The 27,635-nt window shown below is 40.7% G+C and overlaps 1 protein-coding gene across 2 annotated transcripts in view; it reads right to left on the bottom strand.

Moving 5' to 3' along the window:
* The window catches only part of PPP4R2 (protein phosphatase 4 regulatory subunit 2), a 32,958-nt gene extending 13,699 nt beyond the window's left edge, over nt 1-19,259 (bottom strand). For both annotated transcript variants that reach the window (XM_074914003.1, XM_074914004.1), the window contains exons 1-2: nt 19,200-19,259; nt 18,342-18,423 (exon numbers count right to left, since the gene is read on the bottom strand). In XM_074914003.1, the coding sequence (XP_074770104.1) occupies nt 18,342-18,423; nt 19,200-19,233 (116 nt within the window). In that variant the 5' untranslated portion in view covers nt 19,234-19,259. The remainder of the gene's footprint in view (nt 1-18,341; nt 18,424-19,199) is intronic.
* Between the last annotated feature and the right edge of the window lie 8,376 nt (nt 19,260-27,635).

Below are 27,635 nucleotides of genomic sequence, written 5' to 3'. Positions count from 1 at the left end.
ATTTAGCCAAAGGCTGTATTTCTACACACTGTCTTTGGTAGCAGTGCTAGCTTAAATAGCCCTGACTATTTTCAACCCCATATAACATCAGACCTTCTGTAGGGCTGATACAACTATTTGTGCTGTGAATGCCATGTGGTGACTCCCCAGCAAAGTTTGTGTCCTGCATGAGACTCTCAAGCCTCAGTACTACCAAATATAACACCACAGGCCAATTAAGTCATATTAGCCCACTTTCACCACAAAAACAGTGTCATACTATCTTTGCCTTAGTTTTCTCCTTTGTCTCAAAGAAATAATAATGAGATGAAAAGTGAGAAAACTTAACTCAGGTTTATCTACAGAGATTTGAACACAAAACCCTCATCTTTTATTGACAAGGAGGAAACACAGGACTTAGTGAACAACAATAAAACCAGAAACAAAAATAGAAAGAAAGAAGAAATAAGGTCCCAAAAGGGAATGGCATGGATAGATTAAACAGCATCATTGAGTCTCACTGGATTATTGGTCCAATTAGCATTATACAGCCAAAGCAGAGTACTATCATGTTTCCAATGTACGACATTAGACATTACTACTACAAATGTTAAATTAAAAAGCTATCCAACTCCGCAGCGCTACCACCATGAGACTAAAGCTTTCATAACAAATCACAGATTTTATATATAAGCACATCACAAAACAGATAGAAAAGATTCAGTAAATAACCCCATGCCAGAGTTGGGATGCTCTGTAGGGAGTAATCTAAGAGCTTTACTTGTCTCACAAAAGGGGATTCCACTATTATTCTAAACATTCTTTGGCAACCTCATTTAGATTTTTTTTTTCACACTTTAAAACTTGAATTGTTCTTTGTTTTTATTGTTATTTCTTGCTAAATGCTAACACTTATATTTCCATAGACTATTAAATCATCAGTGTTGTGTTGCTGAAAGAAACCAACAACTGTATACAAAGTTTTAAATGGCAATCTACAGAAAACAGAGAAAGTAACATTTTACTCCTATACAGAAGTCTAGAAAACTGCCACTTGATTTAAACCCAAGAATTTAAAATTAGTTCTTCAATTACAAAAAGGCTAAGACTTTACATCTGCAATACAATGCAATACTGACAGAAGAGCATCTTTCATCCTGGATTTCAAAACACTTGATAAATGACTGCCAACCAGGCGACACAGTCCAGCTTACAAACAGAAGCAGCAGTTTAGGTATAAACTCATCCTGCAGTCACGAGCCTGACTACAGCTAACCCAGATATAGCAACACCAGCTCTACATCAACTAAACAAGCTGTTGCTAGAAGCAGTGTAACCACAGTGGCAGGAGCTCAGGACAGGCTTGCTCTTTAGCCATTTACTCTGTTTTCAAGCAGGTTTTTTTCAGCATCACAGTGTGAATGTACCACTTGCTTTTAACCAGTCAGCTTTCATGCTGCTTGTAGTGCAGCCACAGCAGCAGGGAATTCAGCAATCATAGATGTGACTACCGTTTGTACCATAAACAACTGCTTCCAAGTCAGAGGTGTCTTGTGCTTCTAGAGCATAATCTCCTGACCTCAGTTTGGTAATGCCGACATGAAAACACGTCCCATTTAGATGATGGCCCTGAAGCACATTCAATCTATGCAACTGGTTTCTGATGAACAGTTTTATCACACTACCAGTAAGTTACATGGGAACTCCAGCCACTTAACAGGAAATATTTTTGCACCACAAAAGACTGTCAGCTCCAGACACTTCAACCGTGTAGGCAAAATTCAGTCCTGCAGTGCAACACTGTGGATTCCTGGAAGGCAGGAAGAAGGAGGGTTTCTGGAGGCTACAATGCAGGTCATTTGTTTCTTTGAGGCCCGACTCTTCTATCATTACCTTAGGATGAAGAATCCCCAACTTGTGCACACCATCCTTCAGCTACCTCCTTCCTACCTTACCTACCAACCCAGGAAGCAGCTGTCCCCTTCTTTCTTACTTCACCTACTGATCATCCTGTGTCTGCCAGACTGCTGGGAAGGGGGCAGAACTACACACTGTTCCTACAGGAGGAAGAAAATACTTCAACAGCAAGGGGAAGCAGTTGTGGAAAGCAGGTTTCTGCTCCTTCTGCTTTCACCCCAAACTGCAATTGCTTCATTTTCTCTCAAAGGCAGTCCCTGCAACAGCAGCATCTACCACCATGTGATCAGACAGCCACAGTACCTCCTAGGCAGCTGCATGCTATGCCTCTAGTTTAAGATAACTCTGAACAAGTCCTCAGAAAAGAAACTAATACACAAGGTGGATTAATAAGGATTTTTATAAAAGCATCTTACTTCAAGCAACCTTAATTATGTGTATTTGTTAGAGAAATTTATCACTTCTGACAACATACTGCACAGTTTGAACACTATTTTTAAACCATTCACTACACCAAATCAATCTACAAAACTGAGAAGTATCTGGCTGTATATCTGAAAAACAAATTGTTAAAATAACGAACTCACTTCTGACAAAAAAAAAAATCATTTCTGCAGGAACAGGAAGATTTTCTTCATTTCCATTTACTTCAGTGGAAGTGTCAACAGTGTGAAAAGAGGGAAGTTACCTTTCCTGTTTTCCCAGTCTACAGAAACACTATGTACAAGTTGGTATCAGCTGAACTCTTGAAACTCACTTGCATCTCATCCACAGGGAAAATCAGTTAGTCCCTAAACGATGGGTAGCACTGTTAGCCAATACAGCACAAAAAATTAAGATCAAAAATGACATATCCTCCTAATTATCACAGCATTCTATATCTACACCTCTAGAAATTTTAAGTTCTCAGCATACACTGAAAGACCGGTCACTTAGAAAGCCAAACAACAGTAGTGCAAAGAGAGAAACAAATGGTAAATAGCTGTTTTCAAGAAAAGAAACATCTTCCACATGTATCACAGGCTCCCCGAGAACAACTCCGGCATTAGGATGCAAGATGTCTATTTTAGCTGCTTTGTTACAAAATAGGAGACACTGAAAATGAACAAAGTTTGGTCAGTAACTTCTATAGTTAAATCAAGAACTGAATGGAAGCAAAAGCAAACTCTTCTACAGAGCTTTCTGTACAACCTCATTAAGTTTTACCCACTGGAAGAAAACCTGACAAACACTTAAAGCTCTGTAAAGAAACCAAACTGAAGAAATTCCATGGAGAAAATACTGTTCATGCTTTCTTCTGAGCAGGCTTGTTTAGAAATACTTGCTCTTCCCACTCAGCATTATACGTAATCAGTCTTTCCTAAATGCACACTTATGCCTTCTAAACCATGCTTTTCCTGTCCACTACGCTAACTTGTGGATTTATACTTGCAACTTTGAGAACTCTCTTATAGCCACTCAAAGAAAACATTCCTATGAGCACTGTATGATCTGTAAAAATACCCTCAGAAACAATACTTCAAAAAATCAGTTGATCCTAAAATGTTTTGGTTCAGTGTACTGTCATCCTAGAGAATGACAGCTTTGAAATTATATACATTTTATGTATATCTAAAGCATCTTTCACTACAGTATCTGGGTCATGATGTATAGATATACCTGTACAGATAGCTCCCCTGGGCTAACGAGCCTGTAGTTTTGCAGCAACTCCAAATCATCATGAACTGGCATTTTTTCTTAAAGAGTCCTCTGCTTCCCTCCCACCAGCTCCTGCACCATCCTTCCATTATATCAACGTAAAGGTTTTGCTCCAACATACAGAAAATTAGAGGAAGAAATTGATTTTATGAAAAAAGCATATAGCAAGGAAAAAAGTCACCAAAGGCAGTAATGAAAAGGCTGAAAAGAAGCCACCACAGCACACTTCAGAACTATAGCTTGTATAGATACATGTATCATAGCAGAATCACACATTTTAAATTCTCCCAGGACCGATGTAAATGCTGGTAGTTTAACCCAATAACTTTTTTTTTTTTTAAAAAGCACCTTTAGTAGTCAAGCAACAGATGAAAGCACAGAAGCTAACACAGAATCCAACAGTTCAGTCTTTGTACATTACTTAAGTACATGACACTATGTCCTAGATTTAATATATGCAAATAACTGTGCTTTAAGGCAGGAAAAGATGATTAACACCATAGTATTGTACCAGAATGCAGTTCCTCACCTTGCAATTTAACTAAAAATCAGAAACATAACAAACATGGATGGAAGAGACTTCAGTGTTTGAAGATAGCTGTGTTTTACAGAAATTAAACAGAAAAGCAGACAGCACCTGACTGAACAGTCAATAATACAAGAAACATAAGCAAGTTTTAAGAATACTGCACGTAATTACAGAGGCTGCATTAGAAAAGAGTGGGGGAAGTCATAAAACATGAAATGAGCAAGCAGAGATTAAATAAAATGACAGGCTACGTAAAAAAACCATAATAAAAATTTTTAAAATCACACACACACAACACCCCAGGATGGGGTCAGAATTACTGTGTGAAGACAAGAAAGTTAAGTCCTGTGAAGAAAGACACAAAGGAGTGTAAGAAAACTCTACAGTCAGAACTGTACTACAATAATGTACATATTCACTGCAAGTTGATGGGCAGCAAAAATATCTCCATTGCACATGGAAGGAAGATTTTTAAAAAAGATTAATTTAGACAAAGGGCACAACCTAGCATTATGAGAGCAGAAACAGGGAAGAAGACAATCCTAAATAACTTTGTTCTTTAATAAAGGCAAACCATTTCACACTTGTACTCAAACTACATGATTTTCTGTTAGAACTAATCCGTTGCTACAGATTAACCAAAGTTCACCAAGCAACATCAAGTTTGGTAATCCGCCAATTCCATTTGATAAACAGCACTCTTCAAGGCCGGACAGAGGCCACCTTAGTGACCAGAAAGCAGTTCAAGTAATCTGATGCTATGCTTTGATTTAAAAGAATTACTAGCACAAAGTTGCCTTCAAGGTGTAAGTAGTTTTTCTTCTAACGTGATTTGCACAGAATTCATCCTTCCAAACACTCAGATCAAAAACAAAATTGCATTTTACATGGAAATAATCTAATCCTATCACACCCAGAATGCAAAAGACTTTCCCCCATTCCCTTATCTTCTGCTTACTCAAAATGTTTGTACTGATGAAACTGAGAAAGCAGCTTTCTCCCTTACCGCACTGGTTGTTGTCAAGGAGAACCTTCTGTCAATCACTTGCACTATCAAGATAGTTTTTTGTCAGAGAATTAACTGGTATTTTCTTCTAACCACTGGACAAGTTTATTTGTGATTCTTTTGCCACTTGGTATATTCACTTTGGGAGACTAGCAATTTTAACAAAAAGAGCAGAGAGCCAGAAATGTTTAACAAAGTTGTTTGGGCAATATTTGACAAACATTAAAAACCAAGTAACAGAAGTAATAGTGAAAGGCAATTTAAGAACCTGAAACGGAAAGTCTTGCAATCTGGAGAATCACAGAAAAACATTAACTGTCAAAGAACTACAACAAGGAAAGGAGACAAAGTTGTAATTGCAATATCCCTACCTCCTTCATACAGAGTGCTTTCCCTACTATTTTTAAGAAAAACTATCCATGTTGAACAGCCTATATAGTACTTTCTCCTGTACCTAGTACGACACTGGAAAGCTTTGCTACAACACAGTGATCCCCAACCTTACTACATGACTTGGACATGAAGTGCAGGTTGGACTGCAAGTCTCCACAAGTGCAGAAAACAACTAGGGTAAGATACCTATATCCCCTTTAGCAACTGTATTAGGATATCAGATGTAACACTAAGGTTACAAGCTTTAGATAAATTCTACAGGATTTTAATTTTCAAACTTCAATAGGACCCATGGAAGATAAGCAGGACAAAGCCTAAAATTAACTAAAGAACAGGAGGAAAAATGCAGAGTGCCTGAAATAAGTCTGCCTCCTGAAATGAAGGTACTGCAATTATTTCGTAAATCTTTCTGGAATTGCTTCACAGATTACAGGTTTAATTAAGAAAAACATTATATTGAAGGGATGTTAAGCTTCCAGAGACCTAGCTATGTACTTAAAACATTAGGAGTCCCAGGAGTCCTGGTGGGATGTCTGTCTTCAGATTGCACAGTGTTTAAGTTCATTACAAAATTACTTGGTTTAAATTTTAAGAGGATGCCATCTGTTTTGGAGAGATGCTATATACCACAAAGAACATAAAATGAAAACAAAGTAGATCTACAACTGGTTCTGTTCATTGAACAGGCCATAAAAGAAACATCAGAACTTAGTAAAAGTTCCCTTTCAACCCTCCTCCTACTATTAGCTCTCTGACAAGCAGAAATAAAAAAATAAAACATATAAAATAGCATATTTAGGGTGCAAACACTTCATGTTCAGCTAAACTGATTTTAAGGCAAAGTCCTCAGAACACAGAAGGAAAGAACCAGAGAACAATCTCGGATGGATTCACTTAACAGATAACAAGAGATACGAGTCACTTATATTAGCTTTCCCAACCCTCTCCTCCCCCCCAATTATGGTTGACTTAGATTACACTCCCACAGAGACTTGCTAGTAGGAAACAGCTGGTTTTAAGTGAAATAACTTGCCAACTTTAATAACTTTCTTCTTTTTTGTGTCTTGCTCTAGAACTCATGGAAGAAGATACACTCTAAGACACAGTAATTTTCCCAGGCTGTCAGAAGCAAAATTAAGTTTCATACAAAACAAGTTAATTCCATTTCTATTCTGATCTGTCAGTGACACCTCCAAAACCATTTGAAAAGTCAAAAGGCACAGAAAATAAAGTGCACCCAGCAATCATGTGTCCAGTTCAATCCCATGTGCAAGCTGGCAAACTTTCCAACATGCTCTTCCACAGCCTCACCACAAGACGTATCCCAACAGGAATACTGCGGGCTAGATGGAATACATGACTTCTCAAACCAAAGGCCCATCTCTGGCCCCAACTCTTCTCCAGCCATGCGAAGCCCCCGGAGGGTTCCCTTCCCCCTGGCTGTGGAAAGGGCAGCACCTGGGAGTCAGCATCGGGAGCCTGCCCCAGAGTGGCGGCCCCGCTCCCCGGCAGCGGCAGGGCAGCCGGAGCACACGTCCAGGAGGTCCCCTCTGGTCACGACAGGCACCGGAGGGGCTGAAGCTGTGCGGAGGAACTGATGGACTGCAGTCCTCTTCTGGAAAGAAGACCGAGGCCAAACTCTCCCTCCCGCTCATCGCTTCCTCAGTTATCTCTGTTCTTTGGGAGGGAAAGGCAGTAGATAGAGCCTACTCCCTCTATTATTTTGTTGTTGTTGTTTTATTTTAATCTTTACCTTACTTGGCACACCCTACTTTCAGATATATGGATTGGGTATAAACAAGGATACCTGGAAGTACACAGTTACACAGAAGGGCGTGCACAAGCTAATAACAACTGCCTGTAAAACACAATCCCCAGCATTTTTCATACAAAACCAACCAACCAACCCACCCACCCACCCCTGTTGCCATTTGACAGTTTAGTTTTTGTCCAGGAATTACTATTTATTAAATAAGATTGCTTCTTAGCAAGGAGTGCTCAGTGGTAGAAAAATAGCTCTCAATTTCTTCAGAAAATACCTTTGAAAAAATCTGGGGTAGGAAGCTGGCAATACTGAGCTCCCATTACGGGGAGATTAGCAGGCTGTGGTTCAGCAGGGATTTCATCACAGCACAGTGAGGGAGGGTGCTGCCCCACCATGTACTTAACCTTATACCTGGTCTACATAGAAAGGGGCAAGCCTGCTCTGCTGCTCCCACACATTCCTGTGCTCCCACACACAGGGAAGTGAAGCAAATCAGTAATCTAATCACAGAATTAATGCTACAGATAAGGAAGAACGTGTGATGTGACAGAGAGCAAAGCCATTCCTTTAAGCAGCTGCCCTCACGTACCAGATAAAAGAACACACATTACTTAATTCCACTATTGCTTCAAATACTCATTCAAACTTTTTTCCTACTTCCTGCGCTTTACTTTAATTCTCGCTATTTTGATGCAATTAATCTTAGTGTTATCATTTTGCACACTTGCTATTTTCACCATCCACACAGTGCAGATTAACACGGGAAATGCCAAACAATGACAACAGATTTACACAGTAAAGCATCAATGCAGAAGAGTTTCTTAAATGCTTCTGGCAAGTACACAAACCCTTCAACCTAACATTAAATTAAAACCGTAAGCAAGTGCTAGATTCTTTATTGGCGTTTCTGAATGAGCAATAAATTTTGAACTTTAGGTGATATAGCACAGTGTATCAACTGGAACATCATGCTTTTCTGAGAAGGGCATAATCCTGCTAGAAAACATGTTGGCAAGCACTCTTCCTGGGCGAGCATCCTGTTCACTTTCACCTGATAACTCATGTAAAATTAAAATGCTCTCGCGTTTTATCTTCAGTAGGATTTGACCTCATGTTACCTTTCATTTTAATTAAAAATATACTGAAGAGCCCAAAAGAGGAAAAACTGGTATTTCCCACTACCACCGAAGATATTTTTCCATCTTTACTCGCTGATTGTTGTCAGCCTAAATTAATTCTTTGCTCTCCCTCTTGTGAGCATCACGAGCTCATTCCCGAACCAGGGAAACTCTAATAGATTAGAACTACATCTGCTTCAGTAGTATGAGTGTTCACCTCTACTACTTGCAAATTACTACTGCTGCTGCCAGGAACAACAAAGATTAAGACTTAGTTATAGAAACAGACAGCTGAGGAAGACATTAAAGTAGTATCTGTAATCATCAAGGGACTAATTCTGATCTCTGCTGATAAATATTCAGCTGACTCCAGCAGAATACAGCTGTTCCATGGAACAGAAAAAAATGAACTAGGACTCAGAATTTTTAAAGTAGTACATTTATTAATATAGTATCTAAAATGAAACTCAAGTACCTTTCATTTTCTTTTATTTTACAGGCAAAAACTGACGACAGAACAAAAAGTAAAAAGATTACAACAGATTCTTCATTCAAGAATTAAATTCCTTAGAGCAGAGTGGAAAGCAACACACACAAAGTAACCGAAAGCCTTTGAAACTTCCACAAGCCACCAGAAGTGGATTATCTATAAAGACAAAAGTAAAAGTAGATGGTATTTTCATTAGATTTCCCTCTTCCACTTGAAAATTTACTTGAAGTTACCTTTGGTTGATAAGAACAAACTGTTGTATTTACTGAGCTATTCCACTTACTATGCTTCTGCACTATATATATACCAGTATGTGAATTCTTACCTTACTCTGACTTCATACAATTTCATTTATGCACATATTCAAATAACACTTATAAATCTCAAGTTTTATTAAAAGTAGAACAATCACCCTGGATACTGACTTTCCTCTAACTGTGAAGGTCTCCAAGTTCTACAAACACAGACTTATGAATAAGAATCAAATACCAGCTAAATCCTCCCACTGAGCAATATCAACTATACTTATTTACAATTTAGTTACCTTTTTTCTTCTATTATGCAGCAAAATCACTAGTTCAGGAATCACACTAAACTTATGCAACAATATATGCAAACCTAGTATCTTCCTGCTGTCACATGTTTTTACAGGATACTTTACCCCAACAGATTTTATTTCTCTAGTTCTGGATATTTTTTTTTACCAATATTCTGTGTAATTATTACATTTATCTTTTTCCATCGTTTAGTTGTCACCCCCTGTACTAGATTATCTTAAAATTATTTGGGTTTTGTGTACTTTAAAATCTGATTGGTGACGTTCTAAATAATATTTCCCTGTATAATTATAAAACACAGAGCATGGTTCAGAACTCTCAGTAATCACTTTGTCTACAGCAACTTTTTTCTCAGCCCATATCTCTCATTTCTGTAGAACATATCTTCAAGACAGAGACAAGATTACTACACATTTCTGCAACATTTAATGCAAGATACTGATCCAGTTGTTACTACAAACTATACTAGGAATAATTATTTCAGAGAGGCATGATTTCAGTGACCGTATTCTTGAAATATCAGTTTTAATCTTTAAACTTCAATTAAAGAGCATTCACATCAACCTTAGAGTTGTAAACAATATCACTTAAGCAACTAGCACAAGAAGTTCAGGAGGAGGAAGTATCTTACTTCTCACACAAGTTACAATCACACAAGCCCTAAGAACATTTATATTCACCTGCTCTACCAAAGAAAACTGTGGCTGCATTTGAACACCACAGCCAGATTGTCAATAGCAGATAGGCATTACCCATGTCAAAATACCTCCCCAAACCCATGCCTTTAACTTGATTGAACATTTTGCTGAAATTTAGACGACACATTTATTTCAACTCTAACAATTCCATGGACTATTCTAAGCTTTTACTTATTTCAGTTTCAGAAAAAATTTGACTGAACAGAGTAATGTTCACCAAGGCATGTTTCAAGAGTGATGCTGTGCACTGTGTAACAGAGATTCTGCAAGAATTCTATAGCACTATTTAGCATGCATCCCATTCAAGAGATACTGCACCGAAAAATAATCCATCAAGCAAAAGTACAAAATAATTCCACAGGACTCTGGAGTTGATTGCAGGCAAAATACAGAAACATTACATAGTTGGCACTTTCTCAATGAACCTGTATAGCAGAAGCCTAGGAGCCAAAACTTAAGGGAAGCATATTTAGAAGTCTTCCTGAATTTGCAGCAAGTTGAAATTACTATATAGGAGCTACCTACAGAAAAAAAAATCACTCCAAGTAGTATAAAATTGTTTGGATGATTGCATATATAAATACACACGCTCTTCCATACACAAACTAAATTCTACATATCTATGAATACACGACAAGTCATTCCAGGTATCACCAGCTTGCACAGAATAACCAACCATACAAAAGAAATGCTGTAACTCATCTGGTAAAAGTGCCGCTACCGCTGTTAAATGACCAGTGCATAGAGATCCACAGGTTACCGCAGAAGAGCAGCAGACCACACTGAGATAATACTATCAAATCTTTACTATATGGATCAATTCAGCTGGGAAACCAGACTAAGGAAAATGCACTCCGTGCAACTACTTCTGGATCTGAATTTATTTTGCACGGCATTCCCATGCTTGCCAATTCATGCATTGTCCCACAAAAACACAGGCTTCACTCAGGTCTGAAAGCAGTCCTACTAGATTCAACTAAACTGCAATTGTTACTAATTCTTTCCAAAACCAGAAACAAAAGCCACCCAGTCAGCTTGTATACAAGGCATTTCAGCTGACACACACTAGGCTTGGGCTGGCAAGATGTCCCCTACCTCAGTGACCTAATACACAGGCATTAGGTGTTTCTGCGTCATACACTCCCTTAACCACTTCTGAGGAAAGCCTCATCAGCTGTAACCATCATGGAAATCTTGTAACTGTCTTCAAGTAGTATTATTTCTAAAACTGAGACTTGCCAGCCACATAGCAGCTTTGTGGAAAAGCAACATCAGTCTGGTTTATCCACAAACCTGATAATCCACCACCCCAACTGCTTTGTATCCTCCCTTCTGCATGCACTGTTGCCTTGTTCCTTCCCCCCAATTGCCATCAAGCACCAACCTTCCCAAAACTTGCAGACAGGAAGAGGGAGCAAGGCTCGTCAATTCCAAGGTCAAAACAGAAAAACATCCTTGCTACTGTAAAGTGTAATATGGAGTGGAACAATACCCAAACGTCTGGGAATGTACTCCAAACAAAACAGTAACAAGTGCAACAGGACACTTGAGGTCCAAGGAAAAGACAGAGGTGGTGCTGAGGCAGCCACAGAAGCAGTGAAGAAACAAAGAGGTAAAGGTAAGAACTGACAGAAACTCTGAGGATGAAGTCAAACCCAATTAATCAACACAGGAGAACTGAGCTTGAAGAGTAGGATGCCAACAGAATACTAAAGGAGATCATCAGAAGCACATGCAACTGCATTAACTGCTACAGAATAAACAGAGGGGTGGTTTTCTGTGCAGAGAGTGAACTGCCTGCAAAAAGACTAACAGGGAGCGTGCTTATAGACAGACTGTATATAGCAACAGGGAAGACAGACGTACTTACAAATGAAAGTCTGCATGTGCATACAGTGACATTTGTAGTTAAAATAGTCCGATTACACTGAGAAGTTAGCACTGCCATGAGGAGCTTGCCTTGTGTCTTTCCTTACATGTGTATTCTATAGAGCCTAAAGTTTATTAGGATCATTTCATCATGCACGTTTTATAATGGCAGTTAAAAGTTTGACCTTTATACTGTAAACCCCACTCCCAACTGATATGAAGTGGCAGCATGTAAAATAAAACACTACAATAATATGTGTTTCCTAAAGGAACAAGTGATTTCATCTGTATCACAACCGATTCCTCTGAAGTACTACAACTGCACATTTGATACATACATTTTTTAAAAAATATAGGTAAATGGGCAAGGAAGCTAAACTATCTTAGACAAAGATAAATCAGCAGGCTTTTCAACTGTCATCCTCTCCTTCAGAGGCATCAGTGGATTACGAGATAGAAAACACAGTTCAGTGGATTGGGAATTAGGGGGGAATAATTCCAGTCCCTTAGTGGAATGGAGTTAGTAAGGAATAATAGTAGGAAACAACGCAAGGAAGTTTACTCACATGTCTTGCTCCCCTGAGAAGATGGAAATGGAAGAGGCCTATACTAACAAAAGCCCACAGACTTCTTTCAGAAAATATTATCCTGTTTATTATGGCAGGAACTTGAGAATTGTTTTATTTCATTAAAAAAAAAAAAATCAGAAGGAATTACATTCCCCCAATAGTTCAAAGATTTCCAGATAATTATTTCCCTCCAAATCAGACCAAAATTTTCAAACTTAGTCAAAAAATACTAGCATACATATCAAGCAACAAAACTGCTGGTTGAATAAAACCAGAGAACATACTTCATAGAAAAAAAGTAGACTTAAATTTAAGCTAAAGGACATATGGCTACAAAAATCTACATATTTGTAACATAAGGAAATTACTATACAAGAGTTCAGAATACGTCATTAAAACACTAAAGCTGAGAATGGGAACTCATTCTCATACATGTTCATTACTACCATATCTCCACTCACATCTTTTCTACAGCTGACAAGCTATTTCACTGCTGTAACAAAATAATATGAAAGCTAAACTGATCCAAAAAAGTGTTCCAAAAACGCAGTAACAAAAAGAAGTTCACTGCTATATAGGGTACATGAAACAGTATCAAAGGATCAGAAACCACTTTTTGCCATTATCTTTGATATAACCATGGTTATGTAACTTACATTTACAGTTATATAATTTACCAACAACAAATCATCCCTGAGCTACCTGACTGTGTTGATGAGGGGAGATCAGCAGACACTGTTAATTCAGCTCTAGCAGGACACATGGCACAGTGGGCCATGCGGCCTACACAGCACACCTTATCGTTAATGGGGTCCAAAGTCTAACTGCAACCAGTTACAAATGATGTTGCTGAGAGTCAATGCTGGGGCCAGTACCCAAAGCTGAACATCTGCTGGTGTGTCCTCGCTGTGACAAAGGCTGCCTGCACTCTGGGTCACATTTCCAAGATCAAATCGATTACACCCCTCTACCTGGCACTTATGAGACCATAACCACAATACTGTCTGGTTTGGGGTCACGCAAGGTAAAAGAGCAGAAAGAGTGAGATGAGCGTTAAGTCTACCAAGACAGCTAACAGAGCTGCAGCACACAACCTAGGCGGGAAGTTACAGCAGCACATCATCTGCTGGAAAAGAGGCGGCTGTGGTGGCACCATCTAACTGCTGTTTTTCAGCATGGAAGGGCCAACTGCGTACAGGCAAGACAGAAACAGACTCCCTTCAGAGCTGCACAAACGAGGGGTAAGAGGCAGCTCCAAAGGAAACTCCCAAACTGCTGCAAGGGAAACATCTTCCCAGTGCATGTGGCAAAGCAGTGAAACAGGGAGCCAAACGGAGGCTGTGGAAGTGCCATCGCCAGAGATTTTCAGAAATGCTGCACAAAGCCCTAACTTAGGAATCTGCTCCCCCTGAATATAGGGTCTGACCAGATGACTTCCAGAAGTCTCTTCCAATTTACACTACTCCATGATGACACTATAAATGTTCTTATCTGCTCTACAATCACATATATTAAACTTGACTCAAACTGCAGAAAAGCATTTAGATTGGCCCTCAGGAAAACCAGTGAAGAGACAACTCCTGTCATCACGCTTAGATGAGGTGCAAATTAGTATTTCAGATCTTCCAGGGAAACTATGAGTAAAGAATTTGACTACACAAAGAATTAAAACCAGAATGTATTTTAATGGCTGTTTATACTGCATTCATTATGTCCTGGCCAGAACAGTGCTCTCTACTTAAGCCTAGAACTATTTACAGTTAATCACTTCTACCTATATACTGTATTTCTTCAGATTTTGGTACTTCACTTCTTATTTCTGGATTCATTGGCTGTCAGTAAGCAACTGTATTATACCTTCTACTACAGTAAGCCATTAAAACTGTGCTTTATAGGTTGCCTGCCCCAGGGCAGGAATGGGGGAAATGCAGAGAAAACTGACATAAAATTTTTGATTACTTTTGTTTTCCAAGTTTTATTTTCAACTTTAGAACCAAAGGAAAAGTCTAGGTTTCCTTTCCAGTCCCACAAATTGGATTTTCTTGAAGTACCTAAATAAATGGTTTAGAAACATTTTTGCTATTGAAGGGGCAGAACAATTTTAAATCCAAGAGAAGTTCCTAAGAGGTAAAACATATTTGAAATGCAAAACACGAGATCATAACTGATAAGTGATCTTCATATCTGTTCTTTATGAATTTGTCAGAAGAACAAAAAAATTTCACTTCTAGTATTGCAGTTCTGTGACTTTTGTACCATCTCTTAAAGCCAAATAGGTAAGTGGATATCTTATGCAAAAAACCAAGCACAAAAACATATCCTGTTTTTAAAGAGGTCTTTCAGATAAAGTATTAAGACTAACAAATTTCATATATCTTCACTTTACAAAGTTTCACAGGTCACACAGTTCTTTTACAAACTAGAGAAAAGGAGGTTATAATGATCTTCCCTGACATGGTCTCGCTAAGGAAATTCCATGTTAGTATCCTAGTAAAAAGCCAAGTCAGTCCTCTGAAAAGAAGAAAGTACCAAGACTCAACACAAGATTAAAAAAGGTTGAACCATAAACTTTATATTTCACCTAAGGCTAAATCTTACCACAGCAACCGCTAAGAAACAAAAATATTTCGAAGCAGGCAAGCAATCAAACTTTTGCTTCTGTTCAACTATAATAAAGGAAGTTTAGACTGGCTTTTGTAAATGCAGGCCGTATCCTACAAACTACTAAGTGAATAGTTAACTTTGCACAAGAAGATAGCTTAAACTTCAAATAGATGAAGTTAACACACATGATTGCATGATCAGGTTTTTACTTGCAAAGTACTGATAACACAACTAAGTTTATGCTGATAATATAACCAAATTTAGCAACATTTTTATTCCAGACCTTCCTTGTAAGTGAAAATGACTGGTAATTACAATAAAGATACACTCTGAAGAGCCTTATCATTGTTGCAGTGCTGGCTTATACAACTCCCACCCTTTGTTCCTCCCCTACCTCATCTCTTCAGTTGCTCTGGGGTTTGACTACAAGTTAACAGGCACAAAACAAGCTGGATCAATGAACTGAACCTTGTTAAAAACAGTACTGCCAAAAACAAAGTTACAACTGCGAGCAGCTTCCTGCTCTAGGTTACCATGCAGCTACATAAACAGTCTAACAAGCACCAGAAGGGCTGCATTAACCAAGACGCTGCCAAGAGAAATACTAGTAAAATTACAGCCTAACCTAAACCTGCATCTACCAGTTCATACCTCGCTCAGATGAATAAGCACATTGAAACAAATGGGGGCAGGGAGGTACCCAACAGCTTTTCAATCTGTTAAGCAAGCTATGTATGCCACCGTCATGCTTTGATGAGAGCCTTAAGTGTCATTTTAATTTACTTCATTAGCACACTTTCAAACTGAGTTTACTAATTGTTTACAAGATCTGCTGCAACTACATCCAGAAGAGGTATGGGGGTGGGGGTGAGAACACTCTACATCTAACCCAGGATGCAGTGTATCATCTAAAGATCAGCATTCATCACAAAGTTAGAAAGCTGAGAGAACCTCCATGAACACTGTATAACTCTCCTAGAAACGGCAGTAACTCAAAGCAAAAATACTTCCCATTTCACTTGTCCTTATTTGCCTTGGTCCTCACTTACACAGGCACTTTTTGTTTGTTACTTTAGGAACAGGCTGTGACCGAGTAAGATCCATTGTTTTTCAATAAATAAATCTGCAAGCCATTTGTGCAATTACCCTGACTTAACCATCCTTTTTTTTTTTTTTTAAACTGAGTTCTGAACTGATAAAAGTCCTAATAAATGTCACCACAAACTTATTATTTTAGATTTCATCTTCTCATTCCAAGGCAATTATTTATTACTGGTTTAGATTTCTATTAAATAAAGTTAATTTTGCATAACTGGAAATAAAGAATATTTAGCTCATTTTGAATTAAAATGCATTGGGTGGTTTGTATATTCAGTAACACTTTTACAGTGTTCAAGCTGTACTAGCTTAAAAATACATTGTTTTTACAATGCATATTACATGCATCTTTACACGAATGTTTACCGTGAGATTTTAATTTTTACTCATTTCTTCCTGATACTTTGATACACAAGACATCAGTGAAAACAGAAGTGTATTTGATGAAGAAATAGAGACTTTGGTAGATAATGGGAAGCAAATGAAACATTATGGAACAATATTTCCATGTCTGTCTCCAGATTATATTAGATACTTCTGAAGTTCACATCCGACACTTTTTAAAAAAACAATTTAATGCAACTGAAATATTCAAGAATGCTGAAAAAAGCTACAAACCTGGAAAAAAAAAACAGCAAACCCTGGAAACATAGAAGACCAGGGTTTGTATGAAGTTCCACGTGACAGATTCCAGTTCAGGTATAAGAAAGTTTTATAATAATCAAATAATAATTTTTTAAAAAATCATCTAGATTTCCCAAATGGAAATAAAGTCAGGAGTTTATTAATTCTCCAAGTTTCACTTAGGGAAGAAATTTCCCAAGAACTTGCTCCTATACAGTCACTTTTTAAAATTACTTTGAAATACATGTAATAGTGGCAGAAACAATAAAAACAGCCTGAATATTTCAGAATGCAAAATATATTTTAAACATATAGAGACAAAACACACCACAGTAAGCCCATACTAAAATAAGTACTACACCAAAATATTAAGCATTACAGCTGTGTCTTTCTGCTGAGCCAAAGCCTTCTATTCAAAGAGCAAAGTACGTTTCAGAACTTGTTTTTCTTTCAAAACCATTAATTCGAGCAGTACTAGCAAGCTACCAAAAAACCCAAAAAAACCAAAACCTACAAACCTCTTCCAAGTTAGAGGCATTCTAGAAACCTGAACAAAGCCCCTGCGATCACTGGTTGCTAACAAAACACTGGTAAAAGCACGTATCTCTTGCTGAAGCCTGCAGTCTGGCACTAGGCCTCAAAAACAAGGAGACAGCCTGGGAGCCAGAAAGTGAGCAAGTCTATAGCAACGCACCCAGGGAAGCCTTTCCCCTTCCTGCCAAATAGGGATCCAGCAAGGAAGTCACCCAGCGCAGCACCAGCGCTCATCCTTGACAAGGAGCGCGTAGCACGGCTCCTTTCAGCTACATCCCACCTTCGGACGGAAATCCGCCAGGGTCATCTGTGAAAGAAAGTCCAGGAAAAGTGAAACTCCTGGGCGAGCTGAAAAAACGAGCGACTACGGAAACTCAAGAGTAGTTCCCATGTGTCTCCTCTGCAGAAAGCACCTACGTGATTCTCCCCTCTTCGTCAAAAGCATTTAGACGCAATCGTCACACAGCATGGTCTACAAAGCCTAGGAAGAAATAATCTAAGCCACTCATATCTTCATGTAAATAACACTATTAGCTACCGCATACTACAGATATTACAACAGGCATTACAACAGTGAGCTCAACTTTCCATTTAAAAAACCCGAATGTCACATAATATGCATTAAAGAGCAACAGGTTTACTGTACCGAGCAAGATCAATACGACCTGACAGATACACGTGAGGAAAGCCTATATAAAAAGTCTCCCTGTCAGATAAAACTAACTACCAGCAAACAAAATTAATCCAACCAAAATTACATGGGAACCAAGGCAAGCTTATTTAGCTCACAGAAGCAATCTACAGGCAAAAAGAGAATCCAGGTAGCATCCCACTGACTTAAAACGCAGAAATGTTACAAGCTACAACCGAAGATCACCAAAAGTCACACTTACATTGTCTCTCCAGTCTTAGCAACATGACAAAGAAACTGATCCAGTATGGGACACACTTCCTTCTTTCCCCTCTTCTCAAAATCTGTTGGTATGAGAATGACACAAAAAGAATGGTAAAAGAAGATAGGACAACAAAAATTCATAACAGCGATTTATTTGCTTTAACGATCAGTACAGCTGCCACAAAAATATTTTCATGCTTTCACAATGCTTTAGTTGTTCCCAAGAGCTCCACCAGCTTCCCAGCCCTGTAAAACACTTAATATTTTCCTGTGGAGAAACTACATGCATCTGACTAGCAAAAGTTGATTTGCAACTTCTTTTGAGCAGCTACAACAGAGAAAGAGGCTGATTTCCTCAGGCTGCATCCAGCAAGGCAAGCTAGCACAGAAGCGGACTGGGGAGGAAGAAAAAGAAAAGGTACAGGCGAGGGCCGAGGAAGGGGAGGCAGGCGGGCAGGCGGGGGGAGGAGGGGGCACTCCATGCGAGGAGAGCCCCGGGCCTGGAGGAGGAGGGGGGCCGTGGGGTCACTAACCTCCCCCTGCTGCTCCCCCTCACGCAGCCCGCTGCGAGCCCGGGGGGATCACTGGGGCAGGGGGGACCAGGGGCTCACCCTTCCCCAGAGGGAGCCCCGGGCCTCCCCCCACTCCGGGGGACCCCCTTCCCTCCCACGCGAGCAGCCCCCTCCCCACGGCACGGGGACCCCGACCCTCGTCCCCGGCGGAGGCGAGCTGCCGCCCTCAGCGAAGGGCGCTCCCTCCCCCCAGGAGGGTCTCAGCTGTGCGGGAACCCCCTGTCCCCCCCTCTCAGCGTGGGGACACCGCTCCCCCCACCCCCCGCCGCCAGCCCCGCCGCCACCTTTCAGAGCCTCCTGCAGCCTCTCGACATCCATGATCCGCCTGGGCGTCTCCCCCCTGCTCCGCGCTGCTCCCCTCCTCCAGCCCCCCCCCCGCCCCGCGCAGGAAACGGGCTCCGGCCGCCGCGCACACACAGAGACCCCGGGCTCAGCAACGCTCCAACATGGCGCCCGCGCCGTCCCCGTGCGCGGCCCCGACAGCCCGCCCTCCCCCCTCCCTCCCGCCGGGGGGCGGGGGCGCGCGGGGAGGCGGGGCCGAGGGGCGGGGCGGGGCCGAGGGGCGGGGCGGGGCGGCCCGCAGGGAGGCGGCGGGACCCACCGGCCGGCCGGGCTGGAGGCTCCGCGCTCGGCTCCGCCGGGCACCGCCAGTCGGGCCCTCCCTCCTCACGGCGGCGCCGCCGGGCAGGTCCGCGGGGAAGGGGATGGGAACGCGGAGCTCCGGCCTGACTGGCGGGGCCTTCCCGCCCTCAGGGAGCTCCTGCGCCTTCCTCCCCCCTCAGGCTGAGGGCGGCTGCTCTTCCCCACCCTCAAGTCTAACACCAGATGGGCCAGTCTTTTTATTCTCAGGAAGGAGCTATCTTCACCCTCCTTCGCTCTACCCGCCTCTCCCCGCTTTTTGTGCGCCTTCAAACCTAACAGCCGCTCTAACCCGGCACACGCCACCTGTGTCCCGGGGGATCACCCCTTCCCTCACCCCGCGCCACCTCTACACCTCTAACGAGGAGGAGGTGAAGTCCAGGCAGCTTCTTGTCGCTCCTCTTTGGACAAGGTCCCTAGGTGCGGCGGGACGGGAGCTGGGCACAGGACAGGTTGGGGGCTCTAGCCCGGCAGCCAGCTGGCCACAGGCCCGCCTGACCGCCCCAAATGCTTTGGTAGGACTGAGGGACATGTGGTGGCTGTTCCTGGAAAGGGAAATGTTCATTTATAACACACATACAACAAAGTTGTAAATAAGGTAGCCAAATATCGATGCCAACTGTTATTCTAGGCATATGTGACCTGGCACATCCTGTACTGGTTTACTATTAGGTAAAATCCCGATATAGGCCTGGATCACATCCCAGTCTCCTCCCAAGGCCGGCACTTGCAGGCAGCCATGGGCACAGAGGTGTCCATCCTCTGGCAGCTCTCACGGCCAGGGCCAGCCCGGCATTGCACGGGGCTGAGCACAAGCAAGAGCAGGTCAGCCATCTACGGCAGAAATGACAACTCTGCCATACCATCTCAGAGGAGTCCCTAAAAAGATCGTAATGCCCATGGCTGCACTAACTTCTCCACTCTTCCAGGTGCCAGCCTGACAGCAGAAATTCTCCGACAAAGCTACGTTTCTTAGAAATGCTGCTTAATGTCACAGCACAGTGACACAGTTTGTGGACCACCACAAATAGCTAAGAGATGAACTTGGCACCCGTAGCAAGCATTCCTGTGCTGCAAGTTGCTTTCTTTGACCCCTTGTGTTGATTTTATCATGCAGGGAATGATCCACAAGGTGTGCAAGTAACCATCTCCACTGGCAACTGCATCATACAGAAACCCCAACTTTTATTTAAACGATGCATAGCGTATAAAATCAAGAACCTTTCAAGTCCTTGACTGTTGGGGGACTACATGATACTAATAGGGTATTTAAAGTTTCACATTTACAGACACGCTGTACAGAATCCTCATTTTATACCATTATGAAAACCTCTGTTAAAATAAGCAGACCTTACAAAAAGTTCTGGGTTCTCTGTGGAGGCTGTGGCCAGGCAGGGGGGAGCTAATGAACCCTGGCGAGCCTCTCTACCTGGCCAACGCGAGGAGGGAAAAGTGGCAGCATGCGTTAACAAACTGACCCCAAGGAACAGGTCTTGTTGTTCAGGGCACCTGGCAGGGCCAAATGTGGATTTTAGTGGTAGGAACCCTGCAACCCGCACGTGAGAGGAGGGGGACGAGTCACCCTTCTAGCCCGAGCGGAGAGCTGAGCTCTGGTTGTGGCTGCAGGCATTGAGGAGAGCGGAGCTGCTGCGCTCCTGTACCATCACACAATGGGGAGCTTCAGAAAAGCATCTATCAAACCTCAGAAAGAGTTTAGAGCAGGTACAGACACCTCAGATTTAGCGTTTTGGAGTTTTCACTGACCAAGTATGAATAGCTGGAAGCTTTCTTAAAGTGTTACTACTTTTAAGTGTTACTTTCTTAAAGTGTTACTACTTTTAAGTGTTTTGCAAAGGAATTGTCTTTTTTTTTTTTGTGCCACAGATTGATTCTCAGCTTCTTAAAAGGAAAATGGCATTCCCCACTGGATGTAAATTACATGAGAAATCTCAATAATACTTAGGACTTTGCACTTTTTTACTTCTTTGTACGTTGTCTCGTGTTATGTGTTCCCTTGCAGCCAGCCAGCAGCATTAACTCTATTAACCAAATAACCAACCAGAGAAACAGAGAAGATAGGATTTGCCCAAACCTTTAAGGGATAAAACCAGAACCAAACCCAACAAACCCCAGTGCATGAGATGGCATTAAAACCACAGTGAATTTAGCTGCTGTTTTTCTTCCGACCACTTTGCTCATCATAGAAACATGGACACTGTTACCAATTTTCATTACTGGCCGTCTTGCCCTTGCAGCTCTGCTACCACAACCCTCCCTGCCTCAAGCCCTCTGTAAGCATGCATACCTTTTCAGTGTTAGACACCTCTATTAACCAAAATTACATTAGTTTGCTTTTATAATTAGACAATAACACAGTGTCTACAGCATTAACAATATCCTCCCTCCGCAAACCATCAGTGAGGATTCTACATGGTGAGCAAGTGAAAAATCTCTTCAACATAGAAAGAGCTGCGTTGTGAAAAAAGTTGGTAGAGGACGGGAGAAGCAGCAGTGGAGACTGGGCTGAAAACAGAAGCCCTGGGGCCTCTATGCAGGTGCACCAACAACAGAAAAGGGTGAATCAATTCAGCTTACAGGGTAGCCTTGTCCTTTTCTCTGAGGTCCACTTTATTATTTTAAAAGAGGTATCAAAGCCCAGTTAAAGTAGCAGAAATACTGGCTTACCGTTACAGCCTTCAGCAAAAAAGAAGAAACCAGAACTTTCCCAGAGCACAGCTTCTCTTAAATAACTTCTATACCTCAGCTGAGTGCATTTCACCCCAGATACCCCATTAGCTCACATCCCCAGCACAGCTTGCTCTTTGTAATAATTCTCAGAGCTGATCACATGCTCTCAATTTTCAGATCTTCCTGAGGAACTGCATTTCCCAGCACGATTGCTCTTAAAGAATCCCACCAGCCAAAACAAGCCTAGAGAGGCATAAACACATGCATATGAAAGTCTAGTACGGTTATACAACCTAATTAGAAAACCCTAGGAGAGCAAATTCAATCATCCTAAATAACATCCCGTTCCATTTACAGGTCTCACCCAAACCTACAAAACTGCCAGTTTTGAAAGTTCTGTTGCTAGCCTGTTCTTTTAAAACAGAAAAACATTAAAGAAAAAAAAAAAAAAAAAGAGTTGTTCCCAAGATACCTAGAATTACTGTTGAAAACTGGGAAAACAGAGCATTTCTTCACTGCAAGTAAAAAAAAGTAATATGCTTTTTCTAAATTCTTGTACTACACTCTGTACAGAAATATAAAACTAATTTTACAGCTTGTAATAGAATGAAACAATCTCAACTGTTTTATTGAGTGCTTCAGAGCCACCACTTCTTTGCACTCAGAAAGTAACAGGTGAGGTTTGATTCCTGGCTGCATGATGCAGTAGGTATGTGTGCAGCCCCCATGCTTTCTGCACCTTGGCTACTTGCAAGTTAAACATCTCCTTGGTGCTGCTCTGTAACACAGACCTTCTCCAAGGGTGGGTGGCACCACAGTGGGCCACCACTCTCACATCTTGTCTCTAAAAAGTAAGAGACAAACTAATAGGAAAATTTCTGCAGGATTTGCCTGATAGGGGAAAACCTCTGGTTTCATTCTGATCCTTTTATTTCTTATTTTGAAAAAAAGTGGACTTTTCTGAAGTGTAGCATTTATCACATATCTGTAGTATATTAAATAAATTATCACCATGGTACGTTGGGGATGACGCTGACCATTTGGTCAGGCTAGATAGCAAATCTATTCTAACTCTAAAAAATGACAGCATTTTAGAGTATAAGATGCATAAGAAACACTGCCCAATGGCATTCAGACTGCCACTTAGCTGGTAACTCCATTCAGTAAGCTTAACTGAATCATTGCCCCTCGTGGGCTCATGTCAGACAAAGCCAAAACTTTTGGAAGAGAGACAAAACGTTACGTGCTGATTACAAGTATCTTTGCATTGAAAGAGGCTTTAATTAAAATGACAAAATACAGGCAATCATGAAGAAAAGACAGTATGCCTGTGTGTTTCAAAGATAGTAGACAACTGTGGAAAGCAATGCTTACGATCCGGAAAAACTCAAATCTAATTCATGGAGAACTTTCAGTTTTACACTTGCCTTCAAATCCCTGCACGTACTGACACAACAAAAATTGTCTAATTTCTTCCGCAAAGTTCTCTTTTTGGTACTCTTCACTGATAGAGAATGTGTACGTAAATCTACCAGACCAACTACAAAAACTCTGCACCAAGAAAGTATTTCAGAGAGACAGGAATCTTTCATTTTTAAAAGATGTCATTCCCCAACTTACAGAAAATAAACAATAGAGCCACATTCCTTGTCTTTTCGCTTCCTGCTCTCCTACCACTGGAGGAGCAGTAAGAGAAAATGCTTTCCATTTTTCAGCCTGCTCTCTCTCTTCCTCCCCCCATCAGAGGAAAAAAAGACCACTTCACTAGTTTTTCAAATAATGTCCTTGCAAAACCTTTTTCATTTCTACAGGAAACATATTTTTAATTGAATTAACTTAAAAAAAGAAAAAAGACAAACATTGAACATCAAGAGGTCCTGGAAATTCAATGACAGACATGTAGATTTAATGAAAACTCTGGGGTATTTTTGTTTTGTTTTGCTTTGTTTCAGGGAAAAAATTTAAAGATACACAAATAATATCTACCTGTTTCTGAGGAAACTATAACCATATCCTCTGGAGCAGGAACAAAATAAAAAACACAATTATTTCTATGGAAATAAAGCAAAGAAAGCACACAAATGACTTGCATATTTGTATGGCAACAAAGATTACTTCAAATGCATTTCAGGATGAAGCTCAGCTTAGGGGAGGTGCGTATCTTTTGAAACCCACTTTCCCTCAACTAACTGAAAAATATTTCAATTCACAGCATATCACCTTTTCCTTCCATTTTCAAAGGAGAAACATTTAAACATAATCCCAGAATACAAAAAGGCTTGTACATAGTTTCATCATTGATTTGTTGTGTGATCCCAAGCAAATGAGTGAGGCAATCACACCTGAGTTTCTTCATTAGTGAAACAGAAATTATAATTACTCTTCTTGGGAAGTTACTTAGCACACCTTGTAATAAAACATACACAGAGAGTATGATTTCATTTTGTGTCAGTTCCCAGGGCTGCTTGTATTTACTGAGAATCAACGATGAAAAAAAATCATCTTGTTAGGATAGATGTGGTGGTTTTAAACATTTAGCTGAAGAACAATGAAAAATTGGTTTACAACCCAAACTTTGTTTTTCTTTTTGCACTAAACTTACACAAAGCCTTATTCAGATTTATGTTTTAGATTTTTTTCAAGTTTCTGCAAAACTTATGTTTTGAGAGTTTTCAAAGAGAGCAGGACCAGGGTCCTGCCTACAGTATGAGTCCAGTTCTGCCTGATGCTCTTGGACAAATCTCTTATTATCTTATTTGGCCTTACCCTTGAGAAGCTCAGATCAAGCACCGATTTGAGAAGACTTAGGTTCATATTCATCAGTGCTGAAGGAAGACACAGATGTAACGTCTGAGTTACATAGCATAATTATGTGCTTCCATGTTCTCACCTTCCTGAAATGCCAACAGAAGTTAGAACAAACTAGAAACCAAGCGACAGCAATGCTATCATGTCATGCCCTTTGCAGACAAAACCAAAAAAAAAAAAAAGGCAGAAAATATATTGCTGATTCAGATGGATCTATAAGAGATTAATGTGCACTACCCCAAAGGGCATTCCTGCATTTCCTGTTCCTTCCTTCATGTCGACCCAGGTGAAAGCCATCATTTTTGTAGAGTTCTCACCATTCTCACCACCATCAGCGGCTCCCCCGGCACATCACGGCCAGGACAGCCAATGCAAGGAACAAGTAGCAGCGCACGGGGAAAGCGGAGGGACGGCACGTACGTGTCTCGGCAGCAGCACAGGCTCGGCTGGGCCAGTTTATCAGGCTGCCCTGGGAGGTCTTTAACTCCACAACAAACAACAAAGCCTGGTTCTTGAGGTTTAGGACTGTAAGACTTTTGGAAGTTTCCACAGAATTATAGACTGTCCAAGCCCTGGGCACAGATCACTAGGCCCGACGTTGATTAAAATGATGTAGGGTGTAGGACTGGCAGATACTTTGGCTGTCAATAATGAAGCTTAGATTAGGTATCTGGAGGTTCCTGACCTAACCTGACTTAAAGTAATTTCATACATTGATGTGCGACAGCAATTTGTAAAGTATTTCAGCTCAGTTTGAACCAAAATTGATTAGTGTGGTTTGAAAGAATCTGTAGCAATTCAACACAATATTAAGCAGGTGAGATGCAATGGAATTGAAATAGTGAGAACAATAAGAAACAAATAGAACAAATCTAAGTTTTAAGTCCCACTTAGGTCTTCAGAAAATACTCTACATCGATACATATCAAAGGGTTTACAAAAGGAGGTTAGGGGTATGGTTTGATTGGCTGGTTTGTTTTTTAGCTGATAGCTGCAGAATCCCAAGTATGGTACTTGGTATGACACTAAAAAATTGTCTGTTTCTGAACCATTCAAAATGGAAAAGTTTTTTGTTTTTTCCAGTATACAATAGCCACTTCAAAACAAATTATGTCCCTGAAGTGCTAAGGCTTGGATAATAAGCTCAAGTCAGAGTTGACCTATAGATGAATCCTGTATATTTTATAACTGATAACCACTGTGCTAATAGGTATTATACTAAGTTATACAAACCACCTATTCTGATGTAAAAGGTAGAAGTATTGAAGCCTGAGCAACAGGCCCCAAGCTGAAGCTGCTAGTAGTCATTAACAAATTATAGCTAATGACTACTAATGTAGTCATTAACAAAATATGTATGCTCATTAATAAAAGATGTAGCTTAGATATCATACACTCATTACTGGTGATGGATTCAATGAAAATATGTCTATTCTGAATCTATCTATCTTCTTCTCTGTGTAGGGGTAAGTTAACAAAGCCCTGAAGCCAGCTGTCCGGCCTTGGGACAGACGTATGGCCTTGTTTTAAAGAGAATATAAATAAATGAGATAAGGAGGGAAACTCCCTTAGCTGCTCCCTTGAGCCCTGGCCAGGCTCTGGGGGAATCTAATGAGAGAGTGAAACCAGGTGTTCTGCTCAAAACGAACGTGCCCGTTATTCTGGCTTGTTGATTTTTAGTATACAAGGCTGGACCCACTTGCAGTGACTTTGGATGCCTCACCTATGGGTGGACACACCACGTAGGATTTTCCACTTGCAGGGACAGGCTCTGCAAACCCTTGTTGTAACTGGGGCTCCCCAGTGACTGTGGGTCTGGATGATGGTAAAGTATGCAAGTGGTGATGGATCTTAATCACTACTCACTTTCTCAGGTAGTAATGATTTGATGCATTACCCTGTATTTTCCTATTTGTTTAAGTACACTCTTCTGTCTTTTCTTACTGTATGTTTTCCGTATTATTCTGTTACATTATTTAGTTATTTTGAGTAAAATACGCCTGCTCTTTTCACTTTGGTGTCTAAGTTTAATTGATATCCCTAATCAGCAAAACACTCTCATTTGAGAAAATGACTAAAAATCTTTAATAGGCTTTTAATAGACTTTTAATAGATCCAGAAGACTTAGGAATATCAAAAGATCATAATAGCTCACACATGGTGCCTCAAATCCAGAAAAGGCTGAAAACAGAAAAATTGTATTTGTGTGAGTTTTTATTTTGAAAGAGCACTCACAGGGATATTAAACAAAAAAAAGGAACAGTTAGATGTGATAAACATTCTGGGCTTTACCTAGGTTAGCCATTAACCATTACACTGACACACATCAAGCTCCCCCGTGTTTTTCTCATATTATTCCAAGCCCATTGCATTTTTCTCACACCTCCCTCCCAGCATATCCTGAGAACAGAAAGCTTCTTGTAAGGCTCTACAAACTGTGAGAACACTCAGGTTAAAACCAGACTATTTTTTTCACCTGGAGCCTCAGGTGTGAGGAAGCCAGTAGTCAAAATAAGTTGCCCTTTAGAAGCACCAAGCAGAAGAGGAAGATCTTTTTTTAAAGGTGTGTACCCTGAGAAGGCACC

This window comes from Athene noctua, chromosome 10 (assembly GCF_965140245.1).
Source record: "Athene noctua chromosome 10, bAthNoc1.hap1.1, whole genome shotgun sequence".
NCBI classification, from domain to species: Eukaryota; Metazoa; Chordata; class Aves; order Strigiformes; family Strigidae; genus Athene; species Athene noctua.
Note: the sequence above shows the minus strand (reverse complement) of the source record. Positions and strands in the feature narration are given on the sequence as shown.